Source organism: Perissodus microlepis, chromosome 14, assembly GCF_051167445.1.
Source record: "Perissodus microlepis isolate ML-2025 ecotype Zambia chromosome 14, ASM5116744v1, whole genome shotgun sequence".
Taxonomy (NCBI): Eukaryota; Metazoa; Chordata; class Actinopteri; order Cichliformes; family Cichlidae; genus Perissodus; species Perissodus microlepis.
The window spans coordinates 4,006,517-4,030,593 of NC_140474.1; the positions used below are offsets into that span (position 1 = coordinate 4,006,517).

A 24,077-nucleotide genomic window follows, 5' to 3' on the forward strand; every position below is an offset into this window, starting at 1 on the left:
AATGTACAGTACTGTATTTAGTACCAGAGATCCCCAAATCTCCTGTATTTAGCCTTAAAGTTGAGGGTTAAACGCTATTCTGCTGATAATATTGCGCTAAATGGCCTTTTAGGTAGGTTCGCACCCTGAAAGCCAGCTGAAAGTGTCGAGTGCACTCCACCCCTGCAGTTTTGCTATTTGAGTTCGCTGTGTGGGCAGAAACTTGATGTAAATGTGTGCAGAGGCAGAACGCAGCCTCAGGCTGTGGGCTTCACTTCCTCTCACTGAGGTGACCCCTTCAGGACCACTCACTCCTTTATTGATCCTGAGCTATCACTTACTGTGAAACCTGGCTTCATGCATATGCAGCACATATAGCTTACACTGAAAAGGGCTATTTTTTTCTTTGCTAACAGTCGCTCTTAGAGGGAAGACAGACCAAAGCAGACCACATATGGCCCGAGTCCCTGGATCCAGCAGGACTATTTTAATCCACATTACAAAGAATCCTTCACAAAAGTTCTGGACTCAGATCCAAAGAAATTCTAAAAGTTAATCACGCCACACAGAGTCTTGCAAATACATCCATAACTGAAAAAATAACACATTAACAAGGAAACACGCTGTTCACTCTTGTTTGTCTACAAGGTTTTTTGTTATCTGTTTTTTGTGGCTCAGTTTAGTTACTTCCTTCCAGGTTCTCTCGCTGGTGTTGTGCACAGCATTTTGTTCTCTTTTTTATTTATAAAACAAATAAAGTTCCTCTTTGCATCTCTTTGAGATTCCTGATAGGCATTTGGATCCTCTCTCTACACCTGGTAGCACAGGCCAAAGGTGCTTATCAAAATCTGCAAGACTGACTTAGTCTTGCTTGTCTAATAAAATGCTGTTGGACAGACAGACCTATTTTCCATACCCAGCATCCATGTTTTTGTCTCTTTCAGTCCTTGTAAACAAGACAAGACAAAGAACAGCCCATCAGGGGAGTCAGACCTGCACATTTTTACATATTTTAAGAGCAGGTTCACAGCTCCCGTTAAAATGCCAGAAACAACCTGTGTTTCGTGTTGTGTAGAGAAAATGAAATAAATATTTTAAGTATTACCATATTTGTGTTTGCTTAATGGTCTATTTGTAAATCTGCAGAGTACCTGGTGGAGACTGAGAGTGGGTTATGTTATATCTTTTTCAAAGTGACATGCAAAAATATATCCTAACACCAGATCATCTTCACCTATTCTAATACAGTATGTGGTTATATTGTGAAGGGGATTAGTAGGAAGCAGGATAATAACTGCTGATTAAAACTGTATATCATATTGTATCTGGTAGAAGTGAAACATCACCTGACTGGATATCGTTATGGAGAAAAGGCGTTATGTTAGTTTTGTTTAGTTTTGATTTGTTTACTGACCATTTCAAATAGCACAAATATGGGATGTTTTCTGCGCCAACTCATGTGATCAAATGTAATTAAACATCAGGCCTCTTTGTGTGACTGTCTTTGGACAGCAAAGGGGTAATTTATTCCTTTAACTGATGACGTTTTCTCTTTTAATGCTTGAAAGTTGTTGGAGGTTATTATTTCAAAATGTCATCCTTTTGATAGCTCGAGCTTTTAGAGAAAAGATGCAGTGATTCTGTTGTTAAGAAACTGAAAAAGTATATAAGACATTTCTGCGTTAGCCGTTTTTGTATTTTATATCTCTAAGACTTGATGCAATCTTGTAAAAAACTAAGTGTACCTGTACTGTATCCAAAGGGAGCCAGACACTGCTAACAAATTGCACTTGATTAGTTGATCTTCAACAAGTGTGATGAGCTCTGTGAAAGCAGAAGTTTTGACAGTTTGCTGGTCTGGAGCATTAGTTGTGTGTTAACACAATTCCTCAGTCTTCCCAGGAATTATAAAAAAGACAGAACAGCTTAAGTTTGCAAAATTATGTCTGAGCAAACCCCAAGATTTCTGGAACGATGTCCTTCAAACAGACATTCATACCAGTTGCATACCAACTATTACACGGGGTGGAGGAGTGATGATTTGGGCAGCCACAGGACCCGGAGTCGACCAGAAACTCCTCTGCATAGCAAAGTACTCTGGAGTCACATCCATCTGTCTGAGCCCTAAAGCTTGGCCCAAACGGGACAATGATCCCAAACACAGCAGCAAACCTGCAACAGAATGGCTGAAAAAGAAAAGTATCAAAGTGTTGCAGTGACCCAATCAAAGTCCTAAAAAAGCTGTGCATAAATCTGAGATGTGTAATTTTTAAAAAAAAAAAAGTCTGAAAACATATTAAATATTTAGTCTTGGAGGCAGTGAGAAATTCATATCTTTTACGTGAGTGGAAACGTGTCTGCAGAAACTGTACGTGATGAGAATGTCTCGCTCTTGTGTCGTGTCGATTCCATCTTAAGCAGATTTGTGTCCTCTCATCTTTCCTCCAGGTGATTCGTATCTTGAAGGAGTTGAAGCAGAAATATCCTGATAAAGAGCTGGACCAGCTGGTGGAGCTGGCCAACTACTACGCCTTGCTGCACCAGCAGAAGAGCCGAGCTTTTTACCGCATTCAGGTAACACACACTCTCTGTCTCTCTCTCTAAGGCCCTGAGGTAAGCACACAAGGTTGTCCAGAACTGTGGGAACACATAAAGTAGTTCAAGGGCTTCTAAAAATGATTCTGTACTCTTTGTTTCCTTTAACCCCTCATCCTCCTCTTATCCTCCTCTTCCTTTCCCTGAAGGCGACTCGTATGATGATCGGAGCTGGAAACGTCCTGAAGAAGCATGCAGCGGACCATGCGCGGCGCACAGCCGTAGCTGATGAGGAGGCCCCAGAAGACGAAGACATGGCTGTGTGCAGCCGCATCTCATTTGAGAGTCCTCACAGTCAGTGCATGGAGAACTGCGGCGTCCTGATGCTGGCTGTGGCGTGTCAAGGTAGCGAAATGAATTACACATAAGCTTATAATGAGTCCACATAAATAAGACAAGAGGCTGAGAGCTGCTGTGGTAATAAGGCATAAAATCTTTCTGTTCTTCAAATCAGTGCTACATTTGATCTAAACTCTTTGATCCGACCCGTGGTCAGTTTCCTCCACTGAACCTAAAGCAAGACATTTAATTACTTGTAAAAGTACTTATAAAAGAAGCACTTTAAAGAGAGCCTGCAGTAACCCATGCTTAAACAGAATTTTTTTTTTTAACACAGCACTTTGGAAAAATTTCACGTAGCTTGTTTTGAGGAATCCCAAGAAAAGGTTTTTGGGGTTTTTTGGAGTGATTGTCAATGACCAGCTACCACATTTTGACCCATCCATGTGGTCACAGTATGAAAGCAATTTTTTCACACAGCTTTATTAAGTATGTCAGAGTTTCTGATATATATGCCTGATTCTAAGGCGCCTAGATGGGAGGCACTGATTGATGGACAGTTATACATAATACAGCTGAATAGGATTTCCCCCCTCCCACACACACACACACACACACACACACACAAACACACACACATTCAGGTGTCAAAAATCCAGATGCATAAATTTCAGCCTGTAGATTCATGACTATTTCCTTCAAATTCTTAAATTTGTTTGTTCATGTTTCCTTTTTAAAAATCTCACTCATTAGACCTTTATGCACCTTATGTACAAAGGTCTGGTTTCCACCTTCAGTTTTAGTCATGAATAGATTTAGACACTCCAAGACAATCGCTAGCATGTAAAAGGAAGTCTAAATTCATCCAAATTTAAAATAGAGTCCCTCTTTAGATATGTTGAATAAATGTGTTTCGGTTAAATTCAGTTCAGTTTTATTCATATGTATTTATTTATTTATATTGCTCCAAATCTCAACAACAGTTGCCTCAAAGCGCTTTGGCTTCAGTTCTGAAATCATAAGGAAAACAAAATCTGCTGGTGAAAAACACGAGCATACGCCTGCAACATAAATGCAAAAGTAACTGAGAGTCAGCTTATCTTTCTATATAGGTTTTATAAGAGTGTGAACATCACAGTACAGATAGATACAGCTCACAGAAATAATATTGTGTAATATATCCAGTGTAACTGTTTTATTTCTGTTGTTTAGGTGGTCTGGGAGAGAACACTTTCTATGTGGACTACAGAACAGAAGATGGTTCAGCCAACGCTGGATCAGATTACGAATACACCGAAGGAACGCTGGTGTTCAAGCCTGGAGAGACTTGCAAAGAGATCAAGGTGAGTTCAGGGAAGACTGAGAAGAGAAGATAACCTGCCATTTAAAAAACATCCTTTTATTAAAAACAAAGAAATACAAGGTTAACCGTATACAAAAAATCAGAGGAACACAACAACAGTGACTCAGGTGGGGCTTATGCTTTGTCGGGGACATGGACAGCTGCTGACAGTACGGATGAGTAGCTGTTCCTTTTATATAAGCTCAGGCCAGTTTACACAATCACAAAATACTACAGGGAGTCTTGTCCTCACCATCTGATGTTAAAAGTTACATCACTCAGACCCCAGCTGACCCTGGCATGGATCTTATGGATGCAGAAACTGTAGCAGGCCTTTCAGTGTTGCTCGCAGCATTAGTGTCGCTGGGTTTGAAGTCAGGCTGAGCATTTCCATGTGGAGTTTGCATGTTCTCCCTGTACAGGTTTTGGTATGTTAATGTTGGCCATTTGGATCCAAGACACTCAAGAGTTTTGCTTTCTTAGAGGCAGAAATACAAGTACAGGGAAACAAGACACGGCTGAAGCTTGAACGTGGAAGCAGTCTTATAAATCTTAAACTCTGAAAGGGACAAAGCAAAAATAGATGAACTTCATAATAAAACAGGAAGTAAAAAGAGCAAGTGAACACAGACAGAGGGAGGCTCAGATGCACAGAAGAAACAGTGAAAAGTGTTAGAAGCACAAAGGAGGAACAAAAAGAGAAGTGAGGACACAGCAGTGACCACGACACAGACACAGTTTAAGAGTACTCTCTTCCTTCATCGTGGCAGATGGAAGATGAGTTTGACAATAAGGGAACTTCAGTGTTAAAGATTTATTGAAGGTTTTTTGGAGACAAGTTGAATCTTTAATGATCCCTGTGGGAAACTGTATAGCTGATTATATGCATTATGAAATATACCTGTCAGTTCATCCCAAAAGCTTTGAGCTCCAAGTTGGTGAAGAGATTTCTAATTCAGCTGATTTTCTAATTAGGACCTACACACGGTAAGTCACCAGCTTTGGTGCAGGAGGAGCTCTGGACTGAGAGTTTTACTTTATAAAAATGCACAAACACTCTGCGGGCTTCCTCCACAGTGAATGTGAAATCTGGGAAGATTTCCAAGGAGATCAAAGTGAGGAGAAAGAGGTGGGAGAGGGATGAGGAGATACATAATGAGAGTCCCGGGAGGAGAGACAGACAAAGGCTCTGGAAAAACAGAAGCCCGGGTTCACGGCTGGGAGGGAAAAATACTGTTGCTTCCAGTCAGACTACTGCTGCTCATGCTGCTGCTTCTACATGTGGGTTACGTTTGTTGCCATTAATATGAATGTAAAGCAGAAAGTCACGGGTTTTGCTGAGAATCTATGAGCAGCTGAAATTATAAACATAAAATTAAAGTATTAGAAAAAAGAGAGATGATATTGAAACCTGTGGCAATTCTGTAATCCCAAAGATGGCAGTTATCACTCACCTCTCACATAAGCCAGTCGTGTTGGTTCACTGCTAAGTTATCTATTAACTAAGACTAGCAAGTTTGTTTAACAAGCTGCTTCTGGACATTTTAAAGCTCCATCACAAAGACACAGATGCCTTTTAATTAGTGCTAATCTAAATATAACACTTTGACTCTCAGAACCCGATACAGAGACTTCTCTCTGACTCTTTCTCACTGCACGGCATATTATTTGTTAGCTCATTTCACCGAAGCACAAAGAGCACAAACACGATGGAGCCCCTCAAATTAGTGGAAGTGAAGCCAAGCAGGCAGTAATGAGCTGATAATGCCTGTGTCGGTCTGAGCACTCATGTGAGTAAAAAAACGTCACACTTAAGTGAGGAGGAACTGTGGGATTTTGGTGCTTCTACGCTGGATCACCATTTTCAGCCCAACCTTTAAAACTTCTGAAGAAAAGTCGACAAGAAGATGTCAGACACAGTTTCTGTATGTTGGTAACCACTGAAATTAAAATGTCAGTCAGTCTCTTCCTGTTCATATAATCAGGGGCTCAAAATAACTAACAGAGCTTGCTGCTTCTTGCTTTTACTCACGTTTAGAGATGAAACCCTTTTTCCAGCTTGGTTTTTGTGTTTTTCTAACTCATTACTTTTTCATTAAAGATCTGCGTTTTATTTTAAGACTCAAGTACCTTTGTGATTAAGTGAACGTGTTTGTACTGCCTCCTTCTCAACCTTCAAAAACTGCCTGCTGCTTCTAATAATTCAGCACTATTACTGTAAAAAACTGTTTTTAGTTTAGTTTTCGATGATCAGTCCAAGTGAAGTGCTTCAGAGTTCCCCATCTTTCACTACAAATATCAAAAACTTTGAATTTGGGATCAAATAACACAGTAAAGATGTTTTCTTTAATGTGAAACCAAGAATATTATCTGTAAAGTGCTGCATGCTGTCTGCATTACAAGGAGACATGGTAAGCCGGCTAATCCGTGCTTGGATTCAAAATCTGATGGGAGATCAGAAGGAAGTGGGGATGAGTGGAGGGTGGTACAATAGCCTGAAGAGCCACATTAAATAAGAAGAAGTGTGGACATCTGAAAAACTGGCAGCATAAATTGGCCCCACCACGAGTGAGCGGATGGCCAGATGTGGAGTAACTATATTACAAAGGTCGGTGTCATCCTTTTCACCAGCACCAATTTCATCGAACGCCGTTCCAGTTAGAAATGAGCAGCAGGGAAACCAATTAAACTTGAATACCTCAGCTCTCTGCCAGAGCTCCACTTTCTCTGTCGCATTAGTTCCACTGTGTGACGGTCACCGCAGCCTTCACAGGCTCTGATTATACGAGAGAGATCAATCTGACAGAGCCAATAACAGGTCTCATTGTCAGCACTCTTTGTTGTAATGAAGAGTCATAATTGTTGTGTCAAAAAAAAAGGAGACAATTAGCAGCTCTGAAAACGTGTCTCCTCTTCTCAGCACAGTTTATTCCAGTCAAATAAATGCAGCTGATCATTTCTTTGTCCGATTACTTAAGGCACAAAATTTCATTTGATCAATTTTTAATCTGCATTATTTGCAGACCAGGCGCTATGCTTGTGGCCTTACACAGAGCCAAGTTTCCTTCTTCAGCTTAATGAAGATTAAATTAACTGTCACTTCATATTTGCTGATTGAATGAAGGTCTGTGCTGTATCTTAAGTAGGCAAATCGGCCCCATTAGTAACAGAGATGAGACATTCAATTATAAAACACAGCTTTGTATTAGAAATGACACAGGAGAGTTACTGTTGTCTGAATCCAATAAACACTCTGGGTAGTCTTTCATTGGTGACTGAGTTGTAGTTTAATGATAATGATTGTCATCATTTCTTTGCACTTTTGTTGGTAATAAATACGATTTCATGAAAATGAACTTTCAAATTTCAAATTCAAATTCAAATTCAAATTTTATTTGTCACGTACACAGTCATACACAGTACGATATGCAGTGAAATGCTTAGACAACTGCTCGTGACCTAAAGAAAAAAAGGAAAAGGCTATGAATAAGATAGGAAATAAATATGAAAAATTAAAAAGGGTAAATTTAACTAGGAAGGAATAAAATATAAAAAAAAAATTAAGGTTAAAAATGAAATAACTGTACAACACAAATTAGAATGAAGGGTAAATTTAACTGGGAAAGAATAAGATAAAATATATAAATTAAAGTTGAAAATAAAATAACTGTACAACAAAATACACAATACACAGTATAGAACTATATAAGAATGTATGAAGAAATATAAATAAATAAATATATATATACACACAATAACAGCAGCTGTACAAGTATTAACTGGAAATGAAGAATATAGTGACCAGTGTTGTGCAATCCACATTGTCTTGTGCAGTGCAAATATGCTTAAAGTGAATTTAAGTGATGAAGTGAAAACAATGTCCAGAATGTCCAGTGTGTGTGTAAGAACTATATGTGTGGGTCAGTACTGTGTGGTGGTGTGATTGAGAGACCGTATCGCCTGCGGGAAGAAGCTCCTCCTCAGAACTTTGGTTTTCTGGTGTTTTAGCAGTTAGCACAGGAAACACTCAAGACAAGAGACAGCAATGCCTGTGCTATAAGCGATGGTTATTCTAGGAAACTAAATCTAAACCAAAACTAAAACATCAAAAAATATTGTAAGAGTGCTGAGAGCTATAGAGCAGGGTTTAACTCCACCCCAGGCCATTCACCTGCTCTCCATCCTCCTTTCCTGTCTGCTCTGCTGTTCTGTAATGAAAATAATAAAAGCCCAAATAAATCTTTAGAAATATATTGTTTGTTCTCTAAACGAACTAAAATCAGATAAAAATGTGTGTTTAGTTTTAGTCTTTGACAGACTGATTGCATTGTTATCAGAGCCAGCCTGATGAGGTTTTGCTACTTTTATCATTTTAGAGTTAAACAACCAAAAAACGTAACATGAACTCACAAAGGAAACTCACTGAAACTGAAATAGATTGAAAATACAAAACCAAGATTAAAAAAATAAATAAAAATTTGACTGTAACAATACAAATACACATTGATATGATTTCTCATATTTTGTTGTCTTGTTCAGCCGATGGGCCTAAATATGGTCGGAAGGGGTCCTTTGTTTGTGCGCATGCGCCAACCAGCATGCAGCCTGCTGTAACCCATAATTTCCTTTGGGATTAATAAAGTATTCTGATTCTGATATTCATTTAATGAATCAGTCTGTAAAACTCCCTGAAGCTGATGTCTTCAGATATTTAATTTTGTCCAAACTGTCTAAAAACAACATGAAAAGATTATTTAAGTTGAAGACTAGTTTAACAAATGCCTTAAAAACAATGTTTTTGTAAGTCCACGTTCTACAGATTTACAGTTTATTATGTAATTTGTCAGCACATAAAAAGTGTACTGGTTGTACTCTTGGCACTATGAGGGACTAATTGAATTCTTATTACTTTAATGCAATTCAGTTTTATTTATATACCAAATCACCACAACAGTTGCCTGATGGTGCTTTATATTGTGAAGTAAAGACCCTACAATAATATAAAGAAAACAGAGAAGACCCCAACATGGTTCTTGGGTCTCTGACATCATGTTTCAAACCTCAGGTAAAGAATTTGATTTGCATGTTTTTGATTCTTGTCTTAAATTTAGACTTTTAAGTAAATTTCAACCATTTCTTTCTATTAATGAGCTTAAAAACATAATTCTGCAGTTTGTTATATTTTGGACTGAGCAAAAGTAATAGCATGATCATATTTCAACTATTCTTAAATAGTTGCATTTGCTGATGTATGACGGTGATGTATAGGATCAATTATAAAAACATTATTTCTCATATACAAGTACTTGCAGGGGTTTAATCCACGTTACCTATCAGATCCATGCTTCTCTCTCGGGTCCATTGATCGGCAGTTTTCAGCTATTCTTAATTCCCAGTTGGCTCTTACAGCCCAATGGTTGTTCTCAGTTAATGCTCCAGAACTCTGCAATAGCCTCCCACATCAGGTTAGGTCAATTAACTCACTAACTTTGCCTCTTCTCACAGACCTCTTCACTTTCAGACTAGCTTTAATTCACAGTGTCATTTACCCCCACTGCTTGATGGTTTTACTGGTTGTACAGTACGTTGGCCAACATTTATTGTGTTTTAATGGGTTATAGAAACAAACGGACTTTGCTGGTTGGGCAATAGATCCTGAAATTTATACAATATTTCAAGAAAATTGACGGTGTCAACATTGCTGATATTTTATTGACGCTTCCAGGCATCAGTAAATTAATTATACATCCTTATTTTCTAATGAACTAAACAATACTGTCACATAATACAATTGAAAGATACTTTCTACCTACGCAGGAGTTTAAGTTACTTAAACTGCTTTTTACTTTTGTGTCGCACACCACCAGCTGCTTGTATCTCCTCCTCGTTCTACTCGGTGGTTTTTGCTTCAAGTGGTGAAACACCGTTGTAGTTTCCTGCTTTAGCAGGAAGAAATGCATAATTTGAAAAGTACTGCGCTTTGCTGGAGCTTGTTGAAGTAACTCTTTTTTTCAGGCACTAAATTGTCATCAGACGTGACTCTCTCTCTTTCTCCCTTGTCTCCTTATTGTGTGCACTATGGGATGTAAAAACAACAAATCATGAGTGATGCCGTATGACAGACTGCAATAAAAGATAAGATAACTCTTTATTGTCATTGCACAGTCATACATAGTACAATAGTACAATGAAATTGGAAAACTGTCCTACGTCAGCACTACATATAACACAACATGACACGATACACACATCACACAAACACAAACAGCACAACACAGTATAATAACTTAGTAATAAAAAAGAAGAATAAGTGTATGTGTTATGCACACTGTTATTATTGCACATTAATTATTATTGCACCTTGTTATAAATATAAATATTATTATTATTACTGTTTTTACCGTTGTTAACCCCCCCAAAAAAAGTCCAGGGAGGTATCCAGTCAGGTCAGCTATTTGCATTGATCAGGGCTATTGCCCTGTTGTAAAAGCTGTCCTTAAGTCTGTTTGTTCGGGACCTCAGCAGCCTGAACCTCCTGCCAGATGGCAGCAGCTTAAACACCCCGTGTCCTGGGTGTGTGCAGTCCCGTAGGATGCTGCGTGCCCTCTTGAGACAGCGAGTGCTGTACAGGTCCTTCAGGGAGGGAAGAGGATGTCCAATGATTTTTTGGGCCATATTGATGACCCTCTGGAGTGCCTTTCTCTGTGCTGTGGTGCAGCTGGAGAACCACACACAACATGAGTGACTAGAGTAAAAAATAAAAGCAACAGATTTTTAAAAAAAAACAAACATGAAAGGTGTACCTACACAGCATGATTCCATGATTATTAATTGCTAATTAATTAATAAGTGCTCTGAAATAAGTTTCGGTAGAATGATCTAACAAATAATAAGCCGTGCTGTGAGAAAGAATCCATCAAAGAAATCTCTGCTTCGACTTTGGAGAGTAGCACTAATTAAAAGGTGTCTGTGTCTTTGTGATGAGCTTTACAAATTAATGCAAATGATCATTTATTCAGTGACTTCTGTATTTGCCTTCATGTGCATTCGTTTGAACTAGTGCTGTCTCATTAAAATCACATTAACGCCATGACCGCATTAACGCGGCAAATCTCCGTTGGCGAGTTAACGCGGATCACGTTAACAGGTCGCCCCACGCACAGGGGCGACCTGTGCGTGGGGCTGTATGACGCTAACGTGTTAACGAGGTAACCGCACTAATGCGTTGGCATCGTGCAGCCCCACGCGCGGGGCGATCCGCGTTAACTCGCCAACGGAGATTTGCCGCGTTAATGCGGTCATGGCATTAACGTCATTTTAGCAAGATTAACGCTGACAGCACTAGTTTGAACATTTTGTCTAAACAGTGGCATGAATCAAATTTAATAGGGATTTTTTTTTATCTACATTTATCTACAGAACTCTTTATGGGTTATAGTGAAGCTCCATGTCTCCCGGATATTTCGTATTTTTTAAGTGTTTATTTCTCTTGCAAGAAAAAGTCACATTTATACACTTCCATCTGTGGCAGGCTTGGCTGGACACGCAGACCTGATCTGATTTGGGAATCCCCACCTGCCACCTGCTAATGTGCAGTGACATGATTGGATAGAGTTGACTACAGAACCAGCAGCTGAGGGAAAAGACTGGCTCTTGATATTCACCTCAGCCATCCAGATACAACAACACTGCGCTTAAGCATCCTGAGCAGGGTTCAGTTTAAATTCAGCGCATGTAGCATGACTGCATTCCACATAATAATGTTGATCGTTGTTGAAGTGGCCTTCTAGGATAGAGACATTTTCACTCTTTGACCATATAATTCCACCTCAGAGCAGAAGCTTCTTATTATTCACTAATAGGATTCTGCTCAGGAATCACGTGTTATGTCAAAATTTGAATAATTAATAATTACACATGAAGGACACTGAACAGAGACGTTTCTTGTATTCTGTCTTCTGGACTCACTGAGCTTTGCTCTAAAATCCAAAACACAAAAACTGACCAGGAATTATTAATCACTACAGGAATCTCACTCACACTCACCTGTTTGGAGCTAAAGTTTCACGCTGTTCTCTGGTATCTTCTGTTTCTAGATTGGCATAATCGATGATGACATATTTGAAGAGGACGAGCATTTCTTTGTCCGCCTGTTGAATTTGCGTGTTGGTGATGCAGAGGGGATGTTTGAAAGCGACGAAGTGGGTGCCACACCCAAAGCTCGCTTAGTTGAGCCCCTGGTGGCCACGGTGACTATCCTGGATGACGACCATGCTGGCATCTTCACGTTTAGCGAACGAATGGTACGCGTGAGTGAGAGCGTGGGCACAATGGAGTTGACGGTGGTGCGCAACTCAGGCGCCCGTGGCACAGTCATCCTGCCGTACCACACCGAGTCAGGCACCGCCAAGGCTGGAGAAGACTTCGAGGAAGCCCGAGGAGAGCTGGAGTTCACCAACGACCAGACCAGGTGAGTCAGGATGACATCATGCTGCTCTTGTTCTGGTTCTTGACATGTAAGTAATAGGGAGGAGAAAGCTTTTCACAATTTGTATAGGAACATTTGAGTGGACACATCTAACACGACCAATGAAACTCTTATGCTTTTATTTTGAAAATCAACCATCTTGTGACCAAGACTCTGACCAGGACACTGTTGTGCTGATCTTCAGTATCACTCAGCAGCTTTCGACCGTCATCTTTTAGACTCTAATGTCATCATCTTGGACTCCAGCTGGTAATGATAGACCTTGTCCTGCTCCTGCTGCAGGGCAGCTCTTACCACACAAGAAGCAGGTGAGGAACTGCTTCATGTGGCGCTACGCAGAGCAGAACAAGGACTACCAGCTCCAGAAGTTCATCCAGGCTACAAGAAACATACTAAACCAGCAGCTGATTAGACTGCTGTCATTGACTTTCCACAACCTCCTCGTCAATGAAGATGCAGATGAAAATCTTAAACGCTGTATTGTTCATTGTTTGTCCCTATATGCATGTGACTGCATGCACCCATCCATCACCAGTACCACTAACATCACAATCAGAATTAGAATATGTGGGGGAAACTAAGTTTCTATACAACATGACACAGAATATTGTGTTACCTCTGTCCTGTTTCATTTACATTTTATTTCACTAGCTGGGCCCACGTCCCCATTTTAGGTTTGACAGCATTTCTTAGGCGATAAAGGCGAATGGCTTAATCAAGAATTGAGCTGTGGTTTGGGAAGGCCTCGATGGGGACTGGTGGTGGGCACCGGCCTGGCAGATGGTCCTACTCCTGAAAGTCAGATAATTCATCTCCAAACTAAAGGGCTGAGTAAACCTCAGCTAATGTTTTAAAGTGGAATTTGCTGAAGATGAAACATATTTTTTTAACCCTTGGATGCACAACCTACCAATACCTACACTCTTCCACGAGTGGGATCAAAAATGACCCCAAATAGAAACAATGCATTTTGCTATAAACTCGGTTGTTATTCTTCAAAATCTTTAAAATGAAGAGTTGTAACATTCTCATATTTGAGGTATTCCTCATAAAACATGTTTGTGACATGAGGCCCTTTGCATTTTTATTCATTTTTTTCATTAATCTTAAGAAATTGCAGTTTTTGTATCACTTGTATCACTTTTGTATGCTTGCTCTGCATATACTGCAGAAGCTGGGCCTTCCCTTTGAAAGGCACAAGTTGTTCATCCACTGTAACACAATCACTGAGGATGAATTTCTGCCTGCAGTTGACCAGGAACAGGCCCCATATGTAGCAGAAAGCTGCCATGTGGTTTGTTTTCAGTCAGTAGGCTCTGGTCCTCTTGTCATCAAAGTGCAAGAAACGGCGAATATCTTTAAATCTTTGAATTGACATAGTGGCCTTGTACAATGGGTTATGCAGAGGACTCCCAAAAAGCACACCGACTGGTACATCCCAGTTCTTCTCACTTCCTGCAAGAATGGTCAATCAAATGAAGGCCAGGAGCTTATGTTTGATTGCATTTTTCCGCTCTTTTCCCCTGTCTGTGGCTACTCTTCGTGCCTCCATGTTTGTGCATGTCAGCACCTCTTCTATTATATTATCAGACATGAACATCTTCCATACATCTGTTGGGGATATCCATTTCCTCATCAGAGGACTCCTCTGTATCTGACTGGCCTTGTTCAGTGGGGGGGGAACAATAGTCTGGGTCCTCTATATCTTAGATGTCAGATTCTGAGTCAAAGCCTCCAATGGGCTCTTCATCCCATCCGTCCTGGATCATTTGTAGGGCAAGGTCCACAGGGATCCTAGCTGGCCTCATAGCAGCCATGTTACTTTAAATATTAAAAAAAAAAACATCAGAAAGGACAATGTTTGAAATGCACAGGAAACTATAAACAGGGCTGCACATAAATGGTCCGCAGGTGAGCATTTGCTGTCAAAATAAAAGACGCGTAACAGATAAGAAGTTGGAACGCGTGTTTGCGTATATAAGATGTTCTGGAGGAGGACAGACATTTGTTCAGAACTCTTAAAGATGTTGAAGAAGCAAGCTCCGTAAGCAATTACTTTGGTGTTCCTCCACCGCAAAAGAAGCGCATATTATCTGAATTTCCGGGAATACTTTTATTTTGACAGCGAATGCACACCTGCGGACCACTTATGTGCAGCCCTGACGTTAAATCATGTATGTTACTGTGTAAAAATTAATTCTTGATCCATCAGAAGTGTAAGTGGGACAGTCAGAGTTGCTAAGAATGAAAGTTTCATAGAAGATTCCATAGGAACTGCTTGGGGTCGAAAATGACCCCACTTGTGGAAGAGTGGGGTAGTTTTTTTTTAATTAATGAAAAAATAAATAAAAATGCAAATGGCCTCATGTTACAAACATATTTTATGAGGAATACCTGGAATATGAATATATTACAACTCTGCATTTTAAAGATTTTGAAGAAAAACATCTAAGGGTTAAAACTACAATGATTTAGTGTCAGGGTAGGTTGCTTCAGTTAGAGACCCACAAAAACAAAGGAAATTGATTTCAGAACAAACAGGAAGACACACCAAGTAGCGCTCACTGATGACGGTATTGATGCTGTTAATGATTAGCAATATTTCAGAGCAGTGACTGATGAGTACCTGTGAAACTGGGTACTCAAAGACCAGTGTCATTAACAAGAAAGCATTACAACAATTACACTTCATGCCAAATCTGTGACAGCTGATGTGGATAGATGCACATCGCTTCTTTCTAGTTCTTTCTGTTTTTTGCTTCTTTTTCTTCCTCCTGTAGTTAATAAGAACAGAAACGTCTGTAAACAAAGTTGTAAATATGTCCAGTAGGATTGCATGTCAACAAGAACACAGACCTGTATGAAACTGTGCTAACATGCCAACAATAACAATTGTATGAAAAGATCGTATCTGGGCTGATAAAATGTGCTACTGCAGATTTTATCAAATAAATCTGCTCATTCTGGGACCTGAAGCTTTTTTCCAATCGAAGATCTTTTTTGTGTTAATGTCAGCAAGCAAAGAAAGAAAGAAGATTTAAAATCTGACCAATTACATTAATTTAGGATGGTATTGGGTCGGGTGATGTATGTCCTGTTCATTTGAAATGCTGAGTATTTCAGAGCCCTCTGGCCTCCTGCTGCAGTTAATTAGTGAAAATGCATTAAAACAAATAATCTTTCACTTTCAGACTTTGCTGCTCTGCATGTTTATGCCCACAAAAGAGGATAAGGATCTTTGAATGGTGAATAATTCAGGGGATGGAGTAAAGAGAGTGTATGATTTGTATGAAGTGTATGAAGTTGTTATTGATTAGAAATTTATGTTTTCACCTCTTCACTCCAGCTAAATGTATATTTTATTGAACTTTTCTATAACAGTAAGAGGAATGGGCAGAGGGAGGTTTTAGCTGCTGCGTGCTTCGTCGTGCTGTTTACTCCTCTCCATCCTCTTCTTGTTTCACTTCCCCCTCTTTCCTCTTGTTTATTCGCATGTTTTCTCTTACCATTACTCTCTCTTCACCTCTTTCAGCGCTCCCCACACTGTCTTTGGTTCACCTTTGTGCCTGCCAGACGACAGTCCTATCCATTATTCATCACAGCTGACCTGACCGCAGGCTCAGCATGCTCATGCTGGATCTTTTCTGAGTTTGTGTCACATTATACTGCACAGTAGTGTTGGAGTGAATCGACCAGAACCTAACGAGTAACATCAGTTCATATTTGGTTGTATTTATAAGTGTAGCAGCTCTTTTTTGTGTAGCCGGGTTGCACCACCAGATGGCACTGTGCAGCGTGTCGGGGTCTCCTTAGAGCCGGTGGGGGTGCTTTGAGCTTCCGATAGGATGCGTCTTCACGTCCAGCTCTAACTGTCTACAGTAACAAACCTCACAGGCAACAGACTGAGTAATGAACGTGATTTTCGTAAGTTGATGTTAGGCCATAATTAAATTTATCTTGTAGAAGTGCCGTCTGCAGCTGGTGTCAGAGTTTCGTCTACACGTTTTTTATTGTAATGGGATCTGCTGAATGATTCGCTGTCAAATAAATTGTTCGTTTTTGACACCGGAGCCTTTCTCCTTTTTAGAACTGTGTAGCACTTATGACAAGTTTGAACGACTCGTGCTTGTGTGATATTGATTCCAGGAGCTCCACATTGATGTAAACAGGTTCACTGACTGGCAGGACAGTGAATTTAGTGAGACAGGTCTGGTGATGGGAGATCTCAGCATGTTTCTGTGAAGCAGCACTTTGGCTCTGCTCCTGAGGAGGGATTTATTCCTGTTTGCTGTTCCACTGGTTAATCATGGCCCAGTCAGCGTGTCTGAACACGTCAGCTTTCACTCAAAGCTCCCACCTTGTGCCTTTTGTGCCCCTTGTGACCTTATTAAGTTTCTGTGTGGCTACATTTAGTTGCATGATGACCGACGATGCAGTTCCTAGAGATAGAGTTCCTAGAGGGGGCAACAATTCTCTGAGTGCAGCTCCAGAGTTATTCATGCCTCTGCAGTCGTTTCATTTCTGTGAGAGGACTCCAGCTCTCAAGGGTGTAGTTTTGTTCTTGGACATAACATGTCACCAGCTTTCTGCTAAAATCAGGACTTGGTGTTTCACATCTTTTTAGGCTTTTTTGCAGCTCCACACTGCTCTGGCTTTAGTGTGTGCTGACCGCTGCTGCTTGACCACAGCTGGCACTGTTTGCACATCTGAAAACACAGAATTTGAACAAATCCTTGCATGCTTAAAATTACTGAAAAGGAACCTTTAGTGGGTCTGTTTAATTAATAAAGAAATGTCTGAACATTGTTTGACTTGCGTGCAAATTAGAGTGGCCATACCTATTTTGTTGTTTACAGAAATTTGCTCATTATGAGTGTGAAATCCAAAATAAATTAAATAAATAGCAAATATCACAAAATTGTCAAGAGGAGGGGTTGAGTGAATAAGTATACTTCAATATTTAAAGGTTTTACTGGGCTTCAGGGGTAGTAAAATACTTCCTAAAGGTATTTACTATTTGCATTTCACATCATATAAATGGTGGCAGAGAATGATAACAGCATCACATTCAACCATCAGCTGTTTGACGTTTTGAATGGAAGCAGATTAAAGTAATTATTTTAGCTTTTGTTTTGTTTTTTGTGCCCTCTACTTTTTGATGTAAAATGATTTTTAGGAAGTGAGAAGACTTTCTGCTGACTCACAGCTGTCAGGTCAAAATGCCAAAGTTGACAATCTGCAGTAAAATAAAGTAACAAGAACATCGGGGTGAAGACATGTCAGTGTCGCCCCCTACAGGTGAAGTAGCTGGTCTAGTTTTATTAGTTATTCTTGGAGGGAATGAGTGTCAAAGCTGCATTTTGCTAGTAAGCTCTACATTTGTTAACCTGTAATTATTATATGACTATTCAATGACTACTAAATCAAAACTAAAAGTAAATAACTACTAACAACTGTTAGCAGTTGGATATTTAGAAGAAGTTAATAAGTCACATTGATTTATGAGTGAGATAGGAAGGAAGTTTCGAGCTGTCAGCGGCATCAGCGGCGCCGTAGCTCTCCTGCTGGGCTGTTTTATGATCGTTCTTTCTGCTCATCTTCACCTCATCTAATCGCCTCGCTCCTTCATTCTGTCATTTTCACGCCACATTGCTTACCTGTCAGGATGACTTGACTATTGATTGCATCGGCCCAGTTCCTTTCCTTTTTTTCTCCCTCTTTGTCTCTCACGAAGCCCTTTGGGGTTTTTGAAGAACGGCAGCCGGTGTAAAAAGCTGCAAAATCAAACATGTGGCGCTACACGTGGCGGTGACCCCTTGTGAATGAGGGAGTGCTTTGTTCTCTTTTCATGGCTCCTTCTTTAATGAATACATACTTTGTATTCCATCCATTCATACTCATATCTCGATCTCCTTACACTAAACACTTTTGTTGTTCATCTTTCTTCCCTCTCCTTTTCGCTCTTTTTTCCACACCTTTCCTGTCTTCCTTCATTTTCATTCTCTCCTCATCCATCTCTTCCTCTGTGTTGTCACAGTAGATTTTCTTCTACCTTCAGTAGGTCGCTCTCTGTGGTGACATTTCAGTCCGGCAGTCCTCAGAGACCTTAACAGGGCTTGTCATCATCACTTCACCTTCACTTCTTCTCTTCTAAAATAAACCCATCATTTCTAATACTGCTCAAACGCTCACCGTCATTATGGTGTTAAAGCTGCTCTGCCTCACTATTGCTTTATTCTTTCCTATTCTTAGTGTCTGCCTTCTTTTCTCCTCAGTGCAAAGTTAATTTCTCTTGGTATGGATTCTGAAAACCTGTCAGCCATGTTGGAGAAGTCATAAATATTCAGCTGAAATCTCCATATGCTATGTGAGCAGATACACTCCAAGTGAGAGTCCCATTATTCAACATTAATGCAGTGTTTAATATTTAAAATGTGGTATTTTAGAAATTGATAATTGCATAATCATCCATGACATCAATCTTTATTCATTATATTTCTCTGACTCTACTAATAGTTTCCCTCTGTGAGTCTTTTTAATCTGTCTTGCAGTTTTCTCCCCTAGCTCCCACCTTTAACTCACTTATTGAACTTTTGTCCTTTCTATGCATTTGGTTTCTTCCTGCTCTGATTTACACAGCAGCAGGTCCTGAACAGACACAGCAGGGCAGACCTCTGCAGTGTGTGTGTGTGTGTGTCTGTGTTAGTTCACAGGCCTTGAGATTTGCAATGGCAACACGTTGTTAACAAGGACGACCTGTGGTGAAGGCGCCCCGAGTGCTAAAATCACCTATTGATGAAGTGCTTAACTTCATTATGTGTTTGCAACTGACAGTTTTCTGTGTGTGTGTGTGTGTCTGTGTGTGTGTGTGCGTGCATGCGTGCGTGCAGTCAGACTCTCCAGGTGAGGATAATTGATGATGAAGAATATGAAAAACATGAAAACTTCTTCATCGTGCTGGAGGAGCCGCGCTGGCTGAAGAGAGGAATCTCAGGTACGTGACTGTAACATGTTTCCATTTGTTTGATGGATTTACTTTAACCTTTTGATCGACCGTCACCAGCAAACATGCATCAAACCCTGACGTCATCTCCCTGCTCGACTGTCGGTTACAAAGTGAGAAGTATAAATGAAATTCAAAGAGAATATGCTCCACATACACAGACTCGTATTATCAGAGGGTCTTTTTATATGCAAATAATATTTACGTCTAAATTTTGTCTCATTAGTTGCTCCGTGATGCACGAGTTTGAAAGTGAGTCATGTGTTTTGAGACTCAACTTTCTTTCTAGAATTGTTTTTTTAACCGTGACATTTGAAAGAAGCGCTAGTTGACGGTTATTCAGTGTAGAAATGTTTGCTTTGTATTTACAAGACATCATAGACGGGGCTGAGTACTGAACCTTGGCGTGTTTGATACTCGTTAAAACACAGCTGCAGAGGTATCAAAGTACTGCAAATGTTTGCTTTCACAAAGCTGGCGCTGAATTTCTCTTCTGACTTTAAACATTTAAAGCAGTTTCACAGCTTTGCATTCATGAAGCTTGTTTAAGAATTTGCCTTAAACAAGCTTGTATAAAAATGAAAAGTATACATTTTTACATTCAGATTTAAAAAAAAAAATGCAGCACCCTGAAACAGAGGATTTTATTGTTGGGTCTGTTCTGCAGTGATGATGAGTCTCCATACTCCTATCCATACCTTCTTACAGTTTTCAGCATAGCTGCTATTTTTAGATCTCTCCTTAGAAGTCTCACCAGGTCCACTTGTACATATTCTTTTAGGCAGAGTCTTCTATAAGTGTCAAAGATATATATATATATATATATATATATATATATATATATATATTTATTTATTTATTTATTTATTTATTTTTATTTTTATTTTTTTTGCGCGCTCTGAGCCACTCAGGTTTTCTGCTGAACGCTGTCACACAAATGCCACAGGATGTTCATGTTGACAGTCTCACCCTGGGGGATGAATTCATGGTTCACAGCACTCTGATTGTCAAAAATGACGAGCAGGCTCCTGGTCTTCCTGTCACCAGGATCACAAACTGGACTCTTCTTGTGAAATCTGCAGAAAAGTGCTCTAATGCGGAGGCACAAAAACAGAATTGAATGTTTGCTTTCTGTCTAAGGTTGAGGTGTGTGATGAAATAACAGAGCGCACAGTGTGCATGGTCTGAAGGGAGCGTGGTAAATAGCAGCTACTGAGCTGAATGAATGAAGGAGTCTGAATATGATCTCAAAGATGACCATGACTTTAAAACAGCTGTTATGTTTTTTGCATTTCAAAGCTTTCAGCCTTTCAGTCACAAAACTAACTTACACCTCTTCAGTAAATTCACAGAAGAGGCTTTACAGCAGCTCAGACTGCAGCTGGGCTTTATTTGTCCCAGATGAACAGGTGGACAGCGGCACATTATTTGTGTATATTTTGTTGCCTTTTCTTTTCCTTTTTTTCTTGTGTTTTACTTGTTTGTTTTTTTTGTTTGACCCACTCTCCTCACAAGGATCGATAAAATTTCATCTTATCTTAGGAACACAGAGACACACGTCTTCAGGGAGACAGCCATTCATCTTTCATCCATCGACACACAAACCCTGCTTTTCTCTGTGTAACGTGGAGACGGGACATTTCCTTTAAACTTCAGATGATTTTTCAGACTGTCCTTTGTGTTATTAACTTGGACAAAACACTAACAGCTGAAAGACAGACAAGTAAGAAAAGAGATCGTTGCTGAAGGCACTCAAGTTTTAGTGTAAAGACAAAATAAAAGACAAAAAGGTTTTACTGAACTGTTAATATTGACTCACTTGTGAGATCAGGTTTGCGCTTTCATTGTGGAGTTTTGTTTTGATTGTGCTTTCCCTCCTGAATGTTCGCTGGTACTTACTGCTCTTCTTTTCTTGTCCACACGCCCTCCTCTCTCTGTTTTCTTCACAGCTCTGCTGCTCAACCAAGGTAAGACCATCTGATTAGTTCCTCTGCTTCAAACTGTCAGAACATCTGAGTCGAGCCACAGTTTTTCATGCTCAGTCAATATGTTGATTATTTTGTGGAATAATGAATGAAATGAAGTGAAGTAATTATAGATATATATAATTTTTCTAAAGCCTTTTAAAGGTTTTTTAATGGGGAAAAAGAGAAAGAACATTGATCTTTTAATAACAACTGGTAAAGGTATTCAATTATCAGAGTCACTGATGATTCACTTTTACGTCAGCTCTCCAGCAAAGGTTGACATTTAAAAATGGTATTTTAACCCACACCGAGGTATGAACATATTTGGAGGGAGACGATAATAAATTCGGTCTGACTCAGCGCTCCATCATTCTGTTTGCTCCTCTGGCTTCCTGCTGATTCTGCCTCAAGGAGGAAGGAGAAAAATAACCTAATATCAAATGCCTCACTTCTGCGCTGCAGTCAGCTGCTTAACATGCACATATAAAACTCATCCATGTTGACACATAGACTGTTTGTGACACCGTTTCTGAAGTTTTTAAGCAGTAAAGTTTGAAAACATCACTGAATTTCTATATATCCACAGAGCAGAGCCAGAGGATTTGTAGAGTAGTCTGGACACTGGAGTTATGGGGCTGGCCACACTGACAAGCATCACTTTGCTGTCTGCTAAGTCTCACTTCTGCTAACTGAAATCACTAACATGGATTTTTGACTTCTACCTCGGAGGAAACACAAATTAACTGATGATTGTAGACATGTCCTCGAAACCAGCAGAGGAAGGTTAAGCAGCACTCAAGCAGAAGATAAAGGGATAAAGGCTGCATTTACTGTCTTCTTCTTTCAGCTACCCCCTTTTAGGGTCGCCACAGAGGATCATCTCACTCTATCCCTAGCATGCTCCTCTGTCACACCAAGCCTCTGCATGTCCTGGTCCTTCATGAATCTTCTTTGTCGTCTACTTCTTTTCCTCCTGCTCGGCAGCTCCATCTTTAAAATCCTTTGCCCAATATATCCACTGTCCCCAAAAGTTGATTCTGTTCATCTGGTCGTAGCGTTGGGAAACGTTTCGTTACTCCTCTGCACATGTCCAAATCATCTCAGCCCTTCCTCTCCAACTTTGCTAACTTTTCTGATCTTGTCCATTCTGCTCACTCCCAATCAGAACCTTATGGTCTTCGTCTGTGCCACCTCCACCTCCTGTCTTTTTGTTACTGCCACCGTCTCCAAACCATACATCATTTCCTTACACACTCACTACTATCCTTGCCCCCTGAACACTCGTCTCCACACTCTTCATCCTGTCTCCACTCTCTTCTTCACATCTCTCGCTTTGTATGGTTGACTCCAGGTATTTAAGCCCATCTCCCTTCACTGGCGCTGCTCCTTGCATGTTTAATTTTCCATCTGCCTCCCTCTTATTTGAACACATATATCTTGTTTTGCTTCTGCTGATTTTTATTCCCCTTCTCTCCAGAGCATACCTCCACATCTCCAGGCTCGCTTCCACATGCTTCCTGCTCTCCCTACAGATCACAATGTCTTTTCCAACCATCATAATCCACAGAGACTCTCGTCAGTCACCATGTTCTTTACCACTGCAGACAAGAAGGAGCTCGGAGCCAGAGTACCACAGTTTCTCTCTCAGCACCCTATCATAGGCATTCTGTAGATCCACAAAGACACAGTGAAGCTCCTTCTGACCTTCTCTATACTTCTCCATCCGCTCTCTCCAACCAAATATTGCCTCTGTAGATCTCTTTCTCAGTATCAAGCCATACTTCTGCTCACTGATCTCCACCTTTCTTCTTAACCTAGCTTCAACAGCTCTTTGCCATAGCTTCATGCTTATCACCATTATCCCTCTGTAGTTACTCCACCTCTTCTCCAACACTTGTTCTCCATTCTGCAGGCATGTCACTCTCCAAGATTGTGTTAAACAATCTGGTTAAGTCCACTGCTCTCTCACCTAGACATCTCCATACCTCTAAAGGTATGTCATCTTAACCAGTGCTCATTGCACACTTCCACATCCTCTCCATAGCTGCTCTCACTTCCTGCGTGCTAATCCTCTACACTTCCTGATCCACTAACTGTCCTTCATCCGTCCTTCTCTCTCTCATTTTCTTTACTTATCAGCTACTCAGAGTACTCCTTCCACACTCGTCACTCATTACTACATTTCCATCTCTTTCCTTAATCTCCCCAAATGCTGCACATCCTTTCCAGCTTAACCTCTCTGCCTGGCTAATCAATACAAGTCCCTTTCTCCTTCCTTAGCCTTACATATAACTCACTGTAAGTCTTTTTCTTTGCCAGCTAGGCCCTCAGTACTCCTGTCTATTTTCTCCATCCTGACTATCCAACTTCTTCCTTTGAATGTTGTCCTATACTTCCTTGTTTCGCCACCAAGTCTTCCTACCC

General features: G+C 40.2%; 1 protein-coding gene across 2 annotated transcripts in view; it reads left to right on the forward strand.

Annotated features, from left to right (window-relative positions):
- slc8a2b (solute carrier family 8 member 2b) overlaps window positions 1-24,077 on the forward strand; it is a 201,268-nt gene that overhangs the window by 158,624 nt on the left and 18,567 nt on the right. The window contains exons 8-14 of one of the 2 annotated variants that reach the window (XM_084951825.1): window positions 2,428-2,553; window positions 2,724-2,919; window positions 4,066-4,196; window positions 12,292-12,665; window positions 19,574-19,677; window positions 21,636-21,653; window positions 23,566-23,646. In XM_084951825.1, coding sequence (XP_084807951.1) covers window positions 2,428-2,553; window positions 2,724-2,919; window positions 4,066-4,196; window positions 12,292-12,665; window positions 19,574-19,677; window positions 21,636-21,653; window positions 23,566-23,646 — 1,030 coding nt within the window. The remainder of the gene's footprint in view (window positions 1-2,427; window positions 2,554-2,723; window positions 2,920-4,065; window positions 4,197-12,291; window positions 12,666-19,573; window positions 19,678-21,635; window positions 21,654-23,565; window positions 23,647-24,077) is intronic. The other variant, XM_084951824.1, reaches the window with a different exon arrangement.